The 16,962-nt window shown below is 43.4% G+C and overlaps 1 protein-coding gene across 2 annotated transcripts; it reads left to right on the forward strand.

Moving 5' to 3' along the window:
* LOC8067851 (oxysterol-binding protein-related protein 2A) lies at positions 3,250-10,018 on the forward strand. Of its 2 annotated transcripts, none has more exons than XM_002443829.2 (10): positions 3,250-3,793; positions 5,613-5,975; positions 6,271-6,349; positions 6,536-6,939; positions 7,441-7,596; positions 7,875-8,042; positions 8,135-8,275; positions 8,822-9,049; positions 9,129-9,242; positions 9,375-10,018. In XM_002443829.2, the coding sequence occupies exons 1-10, from the start codon at positions 3,368-3,370 to the stop codon at positions 9,528-9,530; spliced, it is 2,235 nt and encodes a 744-aa protein (XP_002443874.1). In that variant the 5' UTR covers positions 3,250-3,367; the 3' UTR covers positions 9,531-10,018. The 2 variants fall into 2 exon arrangements, with proteins under 2 accessions (XP_002443874.1, XP_021321457.1); XM_021465782.1 differs by lacking the exon at positions 3,250-3,793 and adding an exon at positions 4,943-5,208.

Here is a 16,962-nt window from a genome sequence, read left to right on the forward strand (position 1 = left end):
TGTCCAATCATGGATTAACTAAGCTCAAAAGATTCATCTTTCAAATTAAAGGTAAACTATGCAATTAGTTATTTCTTTTATCTATATTTAATGCTTCATGCATATGGCGTAAGATTCGATGTGACGGAGAATCTGAAAAATTTTGTAAATTTTTTTGGGAACTAAACAAGACCTTGTCTCACTGTGACAACACTCTCCTTCCTGTGTCGCGCCATCATTCAAGCGCGTTCACCTCTCCAATTTGGGTGACCTCCCTTTGCCTCACCGTGGTGATGGCCACGCCCCATGCCCCCAACGATCGAACCCCTCCTAGCGTCGCTCCTCTCCTCACGTTAGCTGCCGCTTTTCCATGGTCAGGTGACCACTCCCCTATGATCAGGTGACCAACCCCTTGTGTGAGCCAGCGGCTGAGGCCCACCCTATGCTTTGCCTAGCCGTTGGCGTTAACGGCCTTGCTCTACACAGTGAAGGGCCTCACCCCTTCGGCGACCATGGAACCACTCCACCTGCATTATAGACTGATCCACACCTCATCCCACTGCGTCATCGACCAAGCTGCTCCACCCATTCAAGGCGACAACCATGCCTCCTTGTCGGTGATGCGCGGCTCGTCGCCACTTACCTATATTGACGATGGGTCCTGCCTCTTAGGTCTTCGCAGAAGCATCGAGTGGTTGAGGAAAGCATATAGATGGAAGAGCGATGACACAAATTGAAATGGGAGCAAAGAGATAAGGGTGGAGCCTGCTCGTATGGAATCTTATGTAGTGACTCTCGCCACAGCTACTGACAATTTGTCTTTCCTATTTTGTGTTCGGAGACCTTGTTGTATGTGTTTTTATAGGCTTCGTCAGTGCTAAGATCTACCGACTTATTACCTAATAAGCATTCACAAAAGTAGGACACACATACCTTCATGGGTTGAATATACATATATGTATGTGAACGCTTGTTTAGATACTGTGTTCCGAAAATTAAAAGGGTTCTTTTCTATAGTTGTTTATTGATTATGGGTTGAATATACATATATTTAGGTTGTTTTCTCCACTTTTATATATTTTCCTTGCAACTTTGTTAGAGCTCACATATATTGTATTGGACATGGTCCAGCAACTGCACTCCATGGTGCCCTATGTAAGGTAACACACTTCTATAGAGCGACGCAATTATCTTTCTTGCAAGCACAAAACAAAGCCAAAGGGCTAAGTGGAAGCTGCTCTCACCACTAGCTACCGCCTGCTAGTCTACTGGGTAGTACACTCTTCTCTTTTAAAAATGGTAACTGGCAGTACACTTTAACTATACATTAAGGCCCACTAAATCTAGTCATAGCATGTGAACCACTCCTGATCTCTATGACATCATAATATGCTCCTACATCTAGTAAACAAGTTTCATGTCTTTGCATACATGCATAACCTCTACCTTTTTCTTCCTTACATTATTTTGGTTATTTCCTAAGAACCATATTTGTAAACTGTAAGCTGACATGTACCGCATAAAGTTTATTAAGTTCAAATGAAAAAAAAGGATGGCACATGAAGTTCCTCATTCCAAGAAAAATCAAAGCACAAAAGATGCCTTTCCACCTAAAATCACCACTGCGTATGATCACAGCATACCATGTCCTAAAAGATCTGAAAACTACGTCCACTGTGATCCCCAACCACCAATAATTCCAAAGATACACCCACAAAAGAGAACCACATATATATGGTCTACTACCAAAGCTCTAAATTATAAACTGTAAAAAAATGATAAAAAATATTGTAGCTTTGTCTCCTACAAATAATATGGAAATCAGATAATTTGGGATTTTTTTCCTCTCGTTGGTCAAATTATGGGACATGCTTAAATGTCTCAATAGCTTACGTAATGACACTTATGGTGTAAAGTATGATCATGATCAAAATTCAGAGAGCTAATGTAAATGTCTCAATTGTGGTTCATATAATTAGAAAAACACTACTGCAACAAACCAACAATAATTTGCCTCATACACAAAACCTCTCAAGGTCTCCCACTCTCAAGGTCCAAGAAAAACTAATCTAACCATATATGTCACAAACTCCACACTCACTAGGCGTATAATTGAACGTCCATATTGTCATAGACAATAAAGAAAGGTACTAGCAATGTGTTAGTGGAATAATAAACTTATGTCTTAATCCCTCCATTTCAAATCATAAATCGTTCAAGGTTTTCTAGTTATATAGATTTATTATGCTTCTAGACATAGTGTTGGAAGAGGTTGAGGTTCCTTCGATGGTGAAGATTGGTCGAGCTCGCTCGCCCGTCGCGGCGAGGGGCCTAAGTGTCTTGACGAACAGACAGTGCTTCAATAAATTGGTTCCAACTAACTCCTAGAAAAGCGTTTACAATCTCTTTATATAGGGCGCGGATTCCAACTGAGATCCGTTACAGAAATACCCCGTGACGATAGCAGAATATCCCAGCATATTCCGCCACTGCTGTCTTTGACCTGTGGGGTTACTGAGTAATTTCAACCCACGAGCACTTGACAGGTCGACAAGTCGGGCCTCTGGCCCTGACGCAACCAGTTCCTCTGCGTTGCCTCCGCCGAAGATCACGGATCCTTCGGCGCCCGATTGTCGAAGGTTCTGCGCCCACCGCTTGAGGTTCCCTGCTTCGCCTTCTCCTGGGACTCCGTATCCTTCGTCGATCACCGACCGAAGGATGGGCGCCTACTTCTTGGGGTCCTCCGTGCCAGGTCAGTTCTCAAACACCTGCCTCACAAAATCAAATTTCATTGATGTTAACATTTTTCCCTAAACCGTCGTCTCTCACTGTATGAAGGTTTCAGGTACGAAGGCTTGTCCGTCGCGATCAAACCATGACGATTTTTTACTTCCAAGTCGACCGGGGGGAGGCGTGGTTGAATCCCTAACACATAGCTTATATCTAAATACATAGCAAACTAGAAAAGACAGAATGATTTCTAATTTATAACAGAAGAGAGTAGAACCTAAAACGAATTATTTAAACATGTGGTATCATATTAAAATGGTTGTTGTCATAGATACCCTTTTATCATACTAGCCTAAAACCCTGTTCTAGCAAGACAGTGTGTCATTAGTTGGTGGTTTTCTAAGTCCAAAATTTTGTTGTTGCAGTTTTGTAGACACAGGCCATGCCAAAACCAAAAAAAAAAAATCCCAAATAAAGCCCGGCTTGTTTGTAACCAAGAGAGTGGAGAAAGAAGAGGGCGGGTGGGCCCACACATAAATAGCGACCAACCGCTGCTAAAAATAAAGCGTGGCGACTGGCGAGGCGAGCGGACCTCCCGTCGATTCCCTCCCGTCCCGTCCCGTCCATTCCCTCGCCGTCGCCGCCGTCGGAGCGCCGGATGACGCAGAGCATGAGAGGCGGAGGGAGCGGCCGCGGCCACGGGAAAGGCCAATACAGCAGCAGCAGCAACAACCACCACCTCCACCACACCGCGCTGTGCTGCCTCTCCGCCGCGCCGCCGCTGCCGGGGGACGCCACGCCGACGCTGACGCCGGAGCCGGAGGCCGCGGCGGCGGCGGCGGCGGGACCGGCCGTCGCGGTGGAGGGCGTGCTGCACAAGTGGACCAACTACGGCCGCGGGTGGCGGGAGCGCTGGTTCTCGCTCCGGGACGGCGTCCTGTCCTACTCCAAGATTCGGGCCGACGCGGGGGCGCGGGCGCGGGCGGGCGCGGCGGACGGAGACGACAGGGAGGTTAGGCTGATCGGCTCCAGGGTGGGAGGAGCCCGCCGCACGGAGAAGCCCGCCGGCGTCGTTTTCCTCAAGGTCCGCCTCGCTCGTCCCTGTCCCTTCCTCCTCCTCCTCCCTCCCCCGTGCGGTTGGCGCGTGATCCCGGCCGGACCTCCGGCAGATTCCGTTTCTTGATTTCGTCCTCTCGTTTGCCTGTCGACAGTTTATTTCTCCCCGCATTCCTGACTGCTCGTTCGGTGAATGCAATGCAATTCGAGGCTGATTTTAACCATTTCACCGGCCGCGATTACTTTCCGCCCGCTGAATTTGCGATATTTTCTTCTACTTCTCGTATTGCCAATTTGTGTTCCCGGGGAATTTAGTTGCCTTCGCGATGCAGTCACCGGATCAAAGTGTTGCAAAATTGGAGAAAAAAAAAGAAATTCTATTTAATTGGCTTTGCCTCTGGGTTCTTTTTGAGGGGGCTGCAAGGTAGATTCTCGTGTCGAGTTCTGCTCATGATGATGGAATGGTAGGTGGGAGACATCGTCACATTGCTGGATCGAAATGACGTGACCTCTCTTTTCTATTTTCCTTTTGCTAGGAGACTCGCATTCATTCCATCCTTTCTCCTTGTCTGCGCATTGCCGTAACAAATCATTCAATCCTGTCCATTTTGTTGCTCAGATCGTCCCCTCTAATCCGTTCGTCCATTCAATGGTGCTATGCTAACATTAGCATGCTTGATTAATTAACCAACTGACTAACCACCTTATTAGTGGCCCTAAGACAGTTTCCTGCCTAAATTTAGCAGAATCTAGTTTAGCTTGGAGTATACGAACAAAAGGCTTCGCTTTTTTTTTCTCTGATGATACCAGTAGTATATGGGAGTATATATATTTCCAAAAGGGCCGTACCTTTCTCTGTCACGCGATCAGGTACATCTTTGCACGTAAAGCCTGATCTTTTCGCAGATTTTGTCTAAATTCCAGGCCTTGTTGTTATTTCTGAAAAGGATGGGGGGCTCTGTTACATTCTATTGATACAGATCGACTAGGACAAGCCGAATTTATCAGTTAGTCGCTGTCTTGTTACTGTGCACGCTTTTTTAACCCAAACCATGCTGTATGATAGGATTCATCCAAATGGATGAGTACATGACAGGTGCTATGTGATATGCTTAATAATTTAATGTGATTACGAGATAGGATATGCTCTGGGGATGTTTTTGGAATTTGCATTATTGATTTGTACTGCTCCAGGGGTTGCTTTTCCACAAGGCTTTTACTAGCTGTTGAACTCCCAGTGTTAGTACTATCACTGGGGCTTTTCAAGGCCTTTGCCCATGGGTCCCAAGAATTAAAGCATGCACAGTCCATCCAAGTGGCCGCATAGAGAGAGGGAAGGGAGCCTAGGGGTGGGAATAAAATGGAAGACCTGTGGTCTATATCAGATTGAATCAGGGGGCCTGGGGGTCTTGTGGATCTTCAGGAATTGCGTAGGTTGTTGAGGTAGATTGCAGCTTGGATTTGTTTTCTTGGTTTCTTGAGATCCTTGTTTCCCCCCTCATTTTTTCTTGCATTCGATTTTCATTTTATTTCCCTTTCCCCCAAAACCAAAGATTGAAGTTGAAGGGAGAGGGGTATTTATATATTTTTCTTCTGGGGAATACCCTTCCTTGTTTCTTAAATCAGTTTCCATATTTTCTTTGCCGTTTCTTAATAGAAGGTTTAGAGCTTTTCTATAAGATATTATTGATGCTGGTCTGTGTATGTGTATGTGTATGCTTTTCCTAGGCCTGAATGCCTGATGCTTAGTAGTATTGCATAAGGCCAAGGGAAGCTGTACACATTTTTCATGTGCAAGGCTACCCAATTACAAACATATGGGAACTAATAAGTTACTATGTTTCTAGGTGTCAGCATTTCGGGAGAGTAAGTCGGACGATAGGAGATTCTACATATTTTCCCCCACCAAGACGCTTCACTTGAAGACGGACTCGAAAGATGACCGTGTTGCCTGGATTGAGGCCTTGATCCTGGCAAGGAGTGTTTATTCTCTCGGGTCACTCAGTGGGAGAGTAACTTTCGTGCAGAGTGATGCTTCGATTTCAACAGCAAGGCTTAGAGATCGAATGCATCAGGAGGGTCTGAATGAGAGTCTTATACAGGACTGTGAACAGATTGTGCTTTCTGAGTTCTCAAGCTACCGGAAGCAACTGAAGCGGCGTTACGAGGATTACTTAAGCTTGTTTGGATCCTGCAGACATCATTTTGAGGTAAGAGGAGCTGCATATATTCTCTTTACGTGTTCACGACTTTGCACAACGGTGTCAAGTACTGGCATCTGGTCATTACTTTGCACAATTGTGATAAGTAGCAGCAACCGACTTGATGCCTGAAAGTAAAAATGTGTCTATATAACTTGTGGCTTCTTAAATTCCTGCCAATCAGCATATCTCATGTTGAAATAGTAGTAGTTATATAAGTTTGCAAAGGTTACTCCTTGAATGGTTACTCTCCTCTTTTTCCTGCAGGAATTTTACATAGTGTATTACACACATATTTGTGCAGGAAGGTAAAGATGGAAGTATAACACAGGAGGCATTGACAAGAAATGACTTCTCTAGTTCTCGGCATGGAAATTTTAGCGGTATGATTTTAACACATACTGGGCTATTTCCAGCACTAGACCAGCTACATGATGTACTTGTCTGTTTATCGTGTCTTTCACTCCTTGCATGTTTGTGTTTCCAAGTGCCCTAGTAATTTTGAACTCCCACATTTGTTTCCTAAGAATTAACATCTTGCTAATGGTACAATTGTTGTTCTTGCCCAGAATATAGCACCACAGAATCTGATGAGCATGAGTTTGAGAAGCACGATGGAGGTGAATTGACTTTTGAAGATGAATCTACATTCTTTGATTCTGTAGACTACTTCACAGAGTCAGACAACAGATCGTCAACCATGTTAAGCAGTCAGGAAGTTGTGGATTCCCAAACACATGATTCCACTAACAACATAGTGCCGCAAATCAGACGACGGATTAGGCTGCCTGAGCCTACTGAGAAAGAGAAAGGGATCAGTCTCTGGTCCATTATTAAAGATAGTGTTGGAAAGGATTTGACACGAGTTTGTCTTCCAGTTTACTTCAATGAACCACTCTCATCCCTTCAGAAGTGCTTTGAAGATTTGGAATATTCATACCTCTTGGATCAAGCATATCAACATGGAAAAGTGGTAAGATCACTTTCACACCTTTGGTATTGCACGTGTCTAAGGAATTTCATCTGCTTTCCATGAGTGGCAGAGATCAGTGAAATAATTTCCAATCCCTTTTCTTGTTCATGACTGCATCAGAGTTCAAATCAGCAAACTCAATCTTCAAATGTGATTCTGATGCAAAATAAAACTAGATATGTCATATCTGCTGATCAGATTACATATTAGTATCTGTTGTGAACCCATAACAATTGTGATGTCTAGTATATCATATCACTATTGTTCAAGCAGTATACTCTGCTAATAAGCATTGCAGTTTACTCATTCTTAACAAGTGAAAGGTGTTTTCAGAGTATTATAGTTGTATCTGTTAGTTTTGTTCAGCTACGCTGTACAATGTCACTTGTGAGTTAGGGAAATGCTGCAGTTGTGTATCAACATATAACATGTTTCTAATACCATGCATATTGCTATCTTATAAGAACTTTTGCTCATTTATATCTTATATTTGAAATCTAGGGGGACAGCCTCATGAGAATTCTCAAAGTAGCTGCTTTTGCGGCCTCTGGTTATGCTTCATCTGTTGCAAGACCTTGCAAACCATTCAATCCATTGCTAGGAGAGACCTACGAAGCTGATTACCCTGACAGAGGAGTTCGTTTTTTTGCAGAAAAGGTTAGTTAAAGACTCTTTATTCATCTTATGCAAGAGATGGTGTCTGGGTCTCTGTGGAAGGATTTATGAGAAACATTATAGTTTTACTAAGTAAATGAAGCTTTTTATTTTATTTTATTTTCTATTTTTTTACTGATGTATATCCATTCCAAAGTATTTCTGATAGAGCTATGCCCCTTTGTCTACCTTTTTACTGATCATCCATATCTTACTTTGTGGTACTTTGAATTGGAGACTTTTAATTTCATTACGTTGCTGTTCAACATTTCCACCAATAGGTTAGTCATCATCCAATGCTGATTGCCTGCCACTGTGAAGGCAAGGGCTGGAAATTCTGGGGCGACAGCAATGTCAAATCCAAGTTTTGGGGGCAGTCAATTCAAGTTGAACCAGTTGGCACTTTGACTCTGGAATTTGAGGATGGTGAAATCTTCCAATGGAATAAGGTGTCCAGCACAACTGGAGATACTAATTTTGCTGATTGATATTATAAGTTTCTTCTCATCATAACTAAATTCTTATCATATTGCCTTTTCAGGTCACAACGACCATTCACAATCTCATTCTTGGGAAGTTGTACTGCAGCCACCATGGAACCATGCACATAAAAGGGAATCGTCAGTATTCATGTAAACTGAAGTTCAAAGAGCCATCACTTCTTGACCGGAATCCTCATATAGTATGTTTCGCTTAGTTCCTTTCTTTGTACTGTTAAGTGCCAACTCAAATATTACAATTGTTAACAAGGGATTTAGAGCCCACACGTGTTTTCCTCTGAGTACATTACCTTCTGACCAATCTGTGGTTAACTCATTATCTTCTTTTGTGCTGTTGGCATTTACATATGAAGAGTTTTGCATAATTATCATGCTCTTAGCATCTGACAAATAAACTGTGGGAAAGATGCAAACCACTTTTCATTGCAAGATTTCAAACTCTTGGCCTGGGGTCTCAATATGTGTGGCTGAGTTAGCATCCATTTGACCTTTGATCACTTGGGGCAAGTGGTTCTCATTGTGCTGATGATATAATTTGGACTGAGTTAGCAGTGATTTACAAATTTTGTTATATACTTACTGACCCTAGGTTACAGAAACTTATATTTCCCGTCTTTTATGTGTGACATCTGAGTTGTAATTTAATTCAAGTGCTAGCATATTTTTTAGCTGTATGTCTCTTTCATCCACTGCATTATGTTTATCTGTTGCATGCACTTTGTCCACAGGTACAAGGCTTTGTAGAGGACAATAACGGGAACAAAGCTTCGTTTTTGATAGGGAAGTGGGATGAAAGCATGTATTGTAGTGATTCTGATACTTTCAAGGTGAAGAGCGCCGATCAACTGAAAGGTGCCTCGCTGCTGTGGGAAAAGAACAAACCTGCTCCTAACCCAACACGATATAATTTGTCTTCATTTGCGATCACACTGAATGAGTTAACCCCAGGGCTGCAGGTATGGTTTACATGTGATTGCCACATAAGTGTTTCGTTATCAGATTTTGTCCTAATTGCTTGGTCATTCCTGGATTCAGGAGAAACTTCCACCTACTGATTCACGGCTGAGACCAGATCAGCGCCACCTAGAGAATGGTGAATACGAGAAGGCGAATGCAGAGAAGTTGAGATTGGAACGACGACAAAGAATGGTATCCTCTCTGGCTTTCTTCGTAAAATTTAGAATTGACTTAGAGGATCTTTCTGAACAATTTTGGAAGAAGTTGAGCCTTTCGTAGATCACATTCCCAACATGCCGTTTCGTCCTATTTGTGTCATTGCAGTCTACGAAACTTCAAGACAATGGCTGGAAACCCCGGTGGTTCGAACAGGACACCGAGGACGGGACGTATCGCTACAAAGGCGGATACTGGGAAACAAGAGAGAAGGGCTGCTGGGATGGGTGCCTCGACATATTTGGGGAATTTGTCGAAACATGAGCATCCTGTTCTTTTAGCAGAAGAGGTTTAAGTAGCCAACACGCGTCAGGTAACGCTATTCAGAAACAATGGAGCACTGCCATCTCCAGTGGAGCATCCTCTTGCTGAAGAAGAAAAGGGGGAGCCTTGTGCGAGGAGTAGAGCATTGGAGACGAAGGCATTGCCATGATGAACTGAATGGTAGCATAGTATATGATTGGCCACGGAGAGGCATTGCCAGCCTGTTAGTATAGTAGTATAGTTCCAATGCAAATAAGAATGCTAGTATTCATTCTTTGGTTCCTTGTGTTGAACATGGATCTGTTGTTGCTGATAGGCTACCTGGTGTGGAAGAGATTTGCTTGCTCGGCTAGGCAAAAGTCTGCCTGCCCATGTAATGTTTTTTGCCGATTGCAACCGGGACTGGAAAAAAACATCTTCTGTAGAGAAGAGAGACAGTAAACTTACATGATCCTGACATAATTCAGCAAACAATCATTACTACCTTATATTCCATCTCTGGTGGACAATATCTTCATCTTCAAATCAATATCAACCACATAGAGTCTATTCGCTTGGCAGAAAAGTCATAGCTGAAAATACTGTTCGTAGATTTAGTGGATAAGCTCAATCAAACAGGCTCATAGATACTGACATTATTTTCCTAGCAAAGCTCACTACCATTCTCTTTTTCGTGGATCCTTGGAATTAAATTTAGTCTAATAAATTATAATTTAGGCACATATTAATTAAGCTAATATGTTTATATATAGGATATATTTGTACACTATTGTTAGCCATGTAAGAGAGACTCTTATATGTTGTATTTCTACTATAGGAAGCGAGTTAAAAAGTGTGTTATAAGGTGTTTTTTTTTGAGGAAGGAGTGTGTTATAAGTTGAAGAGTAGAAACATAACATGATGATCTATAAAATCAATTTTGATCTCTCATTCTATGAATTTGAGATAAGATTATACATGAACTTTGTAAAGTTGTGGAATCTCACATTTCAACCCAAATTACCTAATCCATTAAGTAGATTTCAATTTCTCTGAAATGAAACGATCGAAACGGCCCTAAGTGAAAGGGCTTTCCCTGCTTTTATAGAAGGTATTCAGCATATATCGGTTTTACAATTTACATACTACAGAAACAGTGCAGTGAAGCAGAAATACAAGAGACGTATAACCCCAAAAGTAAACTGCTACATACTACACCACCACCAAAACACAGTATACACTTGAGAAGATCAGAACCAAAGCGAGTCTTTGGAGGTGTGGGGTGTTAAAGTTTAACATACACCGTAGCATTTTCGTTTTATTTGGCAATTAGTGTCCAGTCATAAACTAATTAGGCTTAAAAGATCCATCTTGTAAATTACTCTCTAACTGCGTTTTTAGTTTTATAAATAGTCTATATTTAGTACTCTGTCCAAATATTTAATAGGATAGGTGTTAAAAACAAACGGAAGGAACCAAACAGGCCCTTCATCCTCCTCTTGATTCTTCACTTCAATGAGACTGACAGTTGGTCATCCATCCAGAAAGGAGAAAGCCACCCTTTGAATTCAGGGGAAAATATTGGACGAAGGGTTTTCACGATTGTACCAAGAGGGTAATTTGCACCCAATATTTTCTCTATTTTCCCTGAATTCAGAGACTCTATTTCTAACTAGAGGCCCTCAGCAACAACTGCCATTTCGGAAGGGAAAAAAAAAAGGAAAACTTGAGCAGACAATCTTGGTGGCAACAGCCGAACTGCCGAAGAGACCACTGTCATTCATTTATGCGTTTATTTCTTTGATTGCATTGCATCTTGTTTCGTCGTCGACACTGTGTTTTCGACACTGTTTATTTCTCCTGCATGCTGCCTGCTGCTGCTGTGCACGGCGGGCGGCGCAGTCCCAGTCCCAACCATTAGGGGAGGCGGAGCTGCTCCTCCAGATGAAGCGTGCAAGGGGCGACCCCCCGCCCCGCCCGTGCTCGCGGCATGGAATTGGACCGCCGGCGCCGCCACCTCGGCCGCGGGCGCGCACTGCCGCAGGCCATACGCGGGGTGCGACCCGGCGGCCCTCGCCTGCATCGACTGACATCACACGCCTTGACACCTCTCTCCAACAACAACAACATCACCGGCCGGCGTGTTTTCCGACGGCGCTCGGTCTACCGCTCCAGTACCTCGACCTGTCCTACAACTACCTCCAAGGGGAGCTCCCTGATGACATCGGCTATGGCCTCGGGGCAAACCTGAGTACGCTGGATTTCGGCCTCAACAAGTTTAGGCCTTATCCTTAACTATTTTACGAAATGGTAAGATTCTACATCATATTAAATCGCTACTCTCTAAAATAGATTTGATAAAAAAGATATTAGAGTACTCCAAGGATGGCTAGTTAGATAAGTTATGCAAATGTAGAGAGCGAATAAGTTGGGATGAAGTGCTACTAAATTTAAAGGGTCATTTACAAAGTCCGTTGGAGACGTTTTTCCTTTAACAATAGCCAAATTTACGTTTAGAAAATGATTTGGCTAATCTATTGGAGATGCTCTTACGGTAAATGCATAGAGCACTAAATATAGATAACAAAATAACTAAATATATAGTTTCTCTGTAATTTACGAGACAAATTTTTTGAGTCTAGTTAGTTCATAATTGGACAATATTTATGAAAAACAAACGAAATACTATAATGTCTATTTGCAATTTTTTTTCAAATAAACAAGGCCTTAATGGAAGCATCCCGGCTTCTTTCTCTAGTGTTGACTGGCCAATCACCTTGGCTGGTACCGAAGTTGGGGAAGAATGGTGACGGCGTTTTGGTCGATCCAGCGTCCTCTTTAGATTGAGATGAGAGTGTTGGGGGGGGGGAACTTCTGTGTTGTGTCGTTACTCAAAGAGAAGCCGCGACCCTTTTTAATATGACATTGGTCGACTCGGGGCCGCAACCATTGGTTGGTTTGGCGGTACCGATCATCGCGCGTACGTGGGATTCCCTCACGAGCCTCCGACTAACTCGGCTAGGGGAAACAGTCTTTGACTCCGTATCCCTTCATAACGGCTCGAGCCCGAGATCACTTATGTGTTAGTCTCCAATATTCTCCTCTTTGATCGAATGACATCATCATAAGTCCACACTCAACAGGATGATGTACGAAATACTATGATACAGAAGTTAGGAAAATTGCCACTGCAACACAAGCATCAACAATAAACCAAACCACTTCGATAGGATGAAACTTAAACATAATAGGAGTTGGTTGTGTTATGACCCTTATCCAGGATCATTAGAGGCTTTCTATTAAACCTATGCTGGTAACATGTTCATTAAAAATTCTGGATGATAAACTTTTTGTTAGGGGATCCGCTAACATCAGTGTCGTACTAATGTGCACTATATCGATAGTTTGATCCTGGATTCTATCTTTCACAACAAAATATTTTAATATTAATATGTTTGGCAGCACATGTGATATCATACGGATAAAACATGAATATTATTTTCTCATTCATTAAATTCTATTATTCAATGCACCTATGATTCAAACTTGCATTTTCCAAAAAAATCAATTTAATAAAAAAAAAATAAAAGAAATATAGCTAACATATCGAGAAATGAGCCAAATTTGAACATGCACTTCCAAGTACCATGTAAGGATAATTAAAAAAGTTTGGGAGCAAAAATAAAAACAATAAAAAAAGCTTTGCCGAGTGTCATTTATCGACACTTGGCAAAGATTAATAGTAGGTGATGACGTTCAGCTGTCGTCATCTCTTTGCTAAGTGTTAGGCTTTACCGAGTGATGAAGACCAGACCCGATCTTTCGAGAGGTAACCAGTAAGTTCGATTTGTGGAGACAGCAAGGTTTTGGACAGTGCTACTGCTGCTGCTGCTCTTCTTCATCAACTTCTTTGTATCCTGAAATTCAGTAGGTTGTAAGGATGTCAGGGTGCTGCGCATCCTAGCTTTGTGCGGCCCTTCCCTTTTTTTTCCTCTTTTCTTTTTACTCTTCTTCTTCCTTTTTCTTTTAGTGTTAGCTCCCCTCTGTCTTCCTGAATGGTTTTTGCTACAATTTTGTTTATTTTAATAAAGTGTTGTAGGGGTGCAAACCCCTCCGGTTTCCCTTCAAAAAAGAGGTCGAGTCCTGTAAAGGCTGGAGAGACTGAGAAAGTTAATTTTGCCCTTAAGGGCATGTGCTTCCACTCTCTCTACCACTGGATTCGCATTGAGAAGTGTGCAAACACACATCTCAATGCGAATCTGCTTTGAGATGTGTGTTTGCACACTTCTCAATGCGAATCCAGTGGTGGAGAGAGTGGGAGCATATGTCCTTAAGGGCAAAGAAAACTGCGTTCAGGAGAGACCGACAACAGTATCCATCGTGATGTTGCTTCTGGAGAGAGCGAGCCTTGTGACACGTCCGGCCGAGCCGCACCGCACGTATGGCCAGCGGCAGTGCGTGCCGGCGGCCGAGGTGGCAGCGCTCCAATTCCATGCTCCGAGCACGGGTGGGGCGCCCCATGCACGCTTTATCTGGGGGAGCAGCTCCGTCCGTCCACCAGTGGTCCGGATTGCACCGCCGCGCACGATAGGAGGCAGTAGGCTAGCATAGGCAGGAGGAGGTGGGAAGCGTACAAGTAGGCTCGCTTGGCACCGTGGAGATGGAGTTGCCACTACTAGAAACTGGGTTTTTGCCTAGTGCAAAAGGCTTTACCGAGTGCCAAATGTCGTGCCGCACTCGGTAATGAAAAACACTAAACAAAGGATCTTTTGCCGAGTGTCAGGCGCTCAAAAAGATTAGCACTCGGCAAAGATAATCTGTGCCGAGTGTTAGGCATTCGGCAAAGCCCGACCCTCTGCAAAGATGGCGAGGTGACAGCCGTCAGTCTTTGCCGAGTGTCGCCCGTCTAGCACTCGGCAAAGAGTTTTTATTTTTTAATAATTTCTTTGCCGAGTGTCTTAGTCCCCGCACTCAGCAAAGATTTTTATTTTTTTTAATTATTTCTTTGCTGAGTGCCCTAGTGGAAGACACTGGGCAAAGCCATCATTAATGGTGAAACTACCATGACGGTGTCTTTTCTTTGCCGACAATTTTTTTGCCTAATGGTCTTTGCCAAATGCAATTAGACTTTTGCCGAGTGCCTAGGGCACTAGGCAAAGACCCAGTGTGTGGTCTCTTCTATCTTTTGACGATCGCGATGAAGTGGAGGTAGGAAAAGGGGTGCTTTCAGCTGGGGTTCATTTTCAGGTCGTGATATAATGATCTTTCCAACAACCACCGGAGTCATCGCCCGAGACTTGTGGAGACTAAACCGTTCCAGGGCCAGAAATGCATAACCGAATGGGCACTAAGTGGTCACCACCTCATAGGAGACTTGGAAAGTAGTAGTCGGTGGTCAACCAAGCATGAAACACGAGTCCTTCCTCCTGTACCTGATTTGCCAACTGACAACGACGAAACAAGATTGCAAAGCAACCACAACACACGATGAATGATGTGAACCTAAAACTTGATGTTGTCTCTTTCGGCTCTTGTAATTGTAACCTGAGCGCTTTGGAATTGTAGAAATAAAATCAAGTCTTGTACAATTTTTTCCCCTTTTGCAGAAGTGGCAGCTGTTGCTGAGGGTTTCAGTTAAATGGAGACAGCTCAAGAGTGGCTTTCTGGATGGATGACGAACTGCCAGTCTCACTAAAATTGAAGAGTTCTTATGTTTCTGGTGGTCCTGTAGTTCGCCTATTGGGGGGCCAGCCCAGAGTGCCTGCCTAGTGTTTCTGCTTCCCTCTGTTCTCAACTGTTTATAAGCTTATTAGTTAATGCCTTCTATAAAAGCAGGGAAAGGTCTTTCACTAAAAAAAAGAGATGATGGCAGTAAGTTCTGCTAGGATCTTAATGTTAAGATCTGTGCGGTTGATTTCCAAGATGAAGAGATATCCACCAGAGATCGGAAAGAAGTAATTGTTTGCTGAATTATGTCAGGATCATGTAAGTTTAGTAGTTTACTGCCTCTTCTTTTCTACAGAAGGTGCTTTTCCAGTCCCGGCCGGGTACAAAAGGCAAAAACGGCTGCAAATGAGCAGGCAGACTTTTGCCTAGCCGAGCAAGCAAATCTCTTCCACAACCGGTAGCCTAGCTACTCGGCAACAACAGATCCATGTTCAACACAAGGAATCTAAGAATGAACACCAGCATTCTTATTTGCATCGGAATCGGAACTATATATATATACTATACTAACACGCTGGACCTATGAAATACATGTAAAATATTCGTGCCTGGTGGCAGGTTTAGTTGTCCTAGCAGAGATTAACTTTAGAGTAAAATACACTGGTGGTCCATTAACTTGTCAGCCTGTGCCATTTTGGTCCATGAATTTGCAAACCCAAAAAAGTGATCCCTGAACTTGTCCGTCTGTGCCACTTTAGTCCATGAACTTGCAAACGCGAAAAAATACCCCCTAAACTTGTCGACTTATGCCACCTTGGTCCATGAACATGCAAATACGAAAATAACACCAGCTGTATGGCACTGTTCTGCCACGTGGCCGCCTCTGGTAGGCCATGCATGGCACCCAGCTGATGTCAACACCATAAACAGTGCCATGCATGGCCTACCAGAGGCGGCCACGTGGCAGAACAGTGCCATGCAGCTTGTGTTTTTTTCGTATTTGCATGTTCATAGACCAAGGTGGCACAGGTCGACAAGTTTAGGGGGCACTTTTTCGCGTTTGCAAGTTCATGGACCAAAGTGGCACAGACGGACAAGTTCAGGGGTCACTTTTTCGGGTTTGCAAGTTCATGGACCAAAGTGGCACAGGCTGACAAGTTAAAGGGCCGCCAGTGTATTTTACTCTTAACTTTAACAGATCCTTCCAGAGAGTGTATTGTTTGCCAGATTCAGTCTCTGCAGCAGTGGCGTGCCATAGATCAAATTTGATGGTATCTCACCTGAGAGTCGGTTACTGCCTAGGTCTAGAACTTGCAGCTGTGGCGTACCGCAGCCAAGATTCGCTGGTATCTCGCCGGAGACTTGGTTACTATTCAGGTCCAGAATCTTGAGCGTGGCACATCGTGCGAGACCTTGTGAGATGGAGCCGTTCAATTGATTGTTTGAGTTGAGGCAGTGAAATACTCAAGCATGCCATGAGCACACAGCCACTCTGGGACGTCACCAACCCAAACCTCAAATAAAGCCTGCTGGTGAGTGCTTCCCTAGCTCTAGCGGGAGTGTCCCAGTAAGCCTGTTGCTGTCCAAGTACAATGATTTCAGCGATGGCAACCGGCTGATACTTTCAGGTATTTCACCAAAGAAACTGTTGTAATTAATCGAGCAATAATTCTGTGAGGTTCTCCAAGCGTCCAAAGACTTGAGGGATGGCTCCAGCAAACTTGTTGTCCGATCGATAAAATGATTTTGGTTAAGCCCCTCGCGGTAAAACAATCATCCGATTCCA

The sequence above is a fragment of the Sorghum bicolor genome, chromosome 7 (assembly GCF_000003195.3).
Source record: "Sorghum bicolor cultivar BTx623 chromosome 7, Sorghum_bicolor_NCBIv3, whole genome shotgun sequence".
NCBI lineage: Eukaryota > Viridiplantae > Streptophyta > Magnoliopsida > Poales > Poaceae > Sorghum > Sorghum bicolor.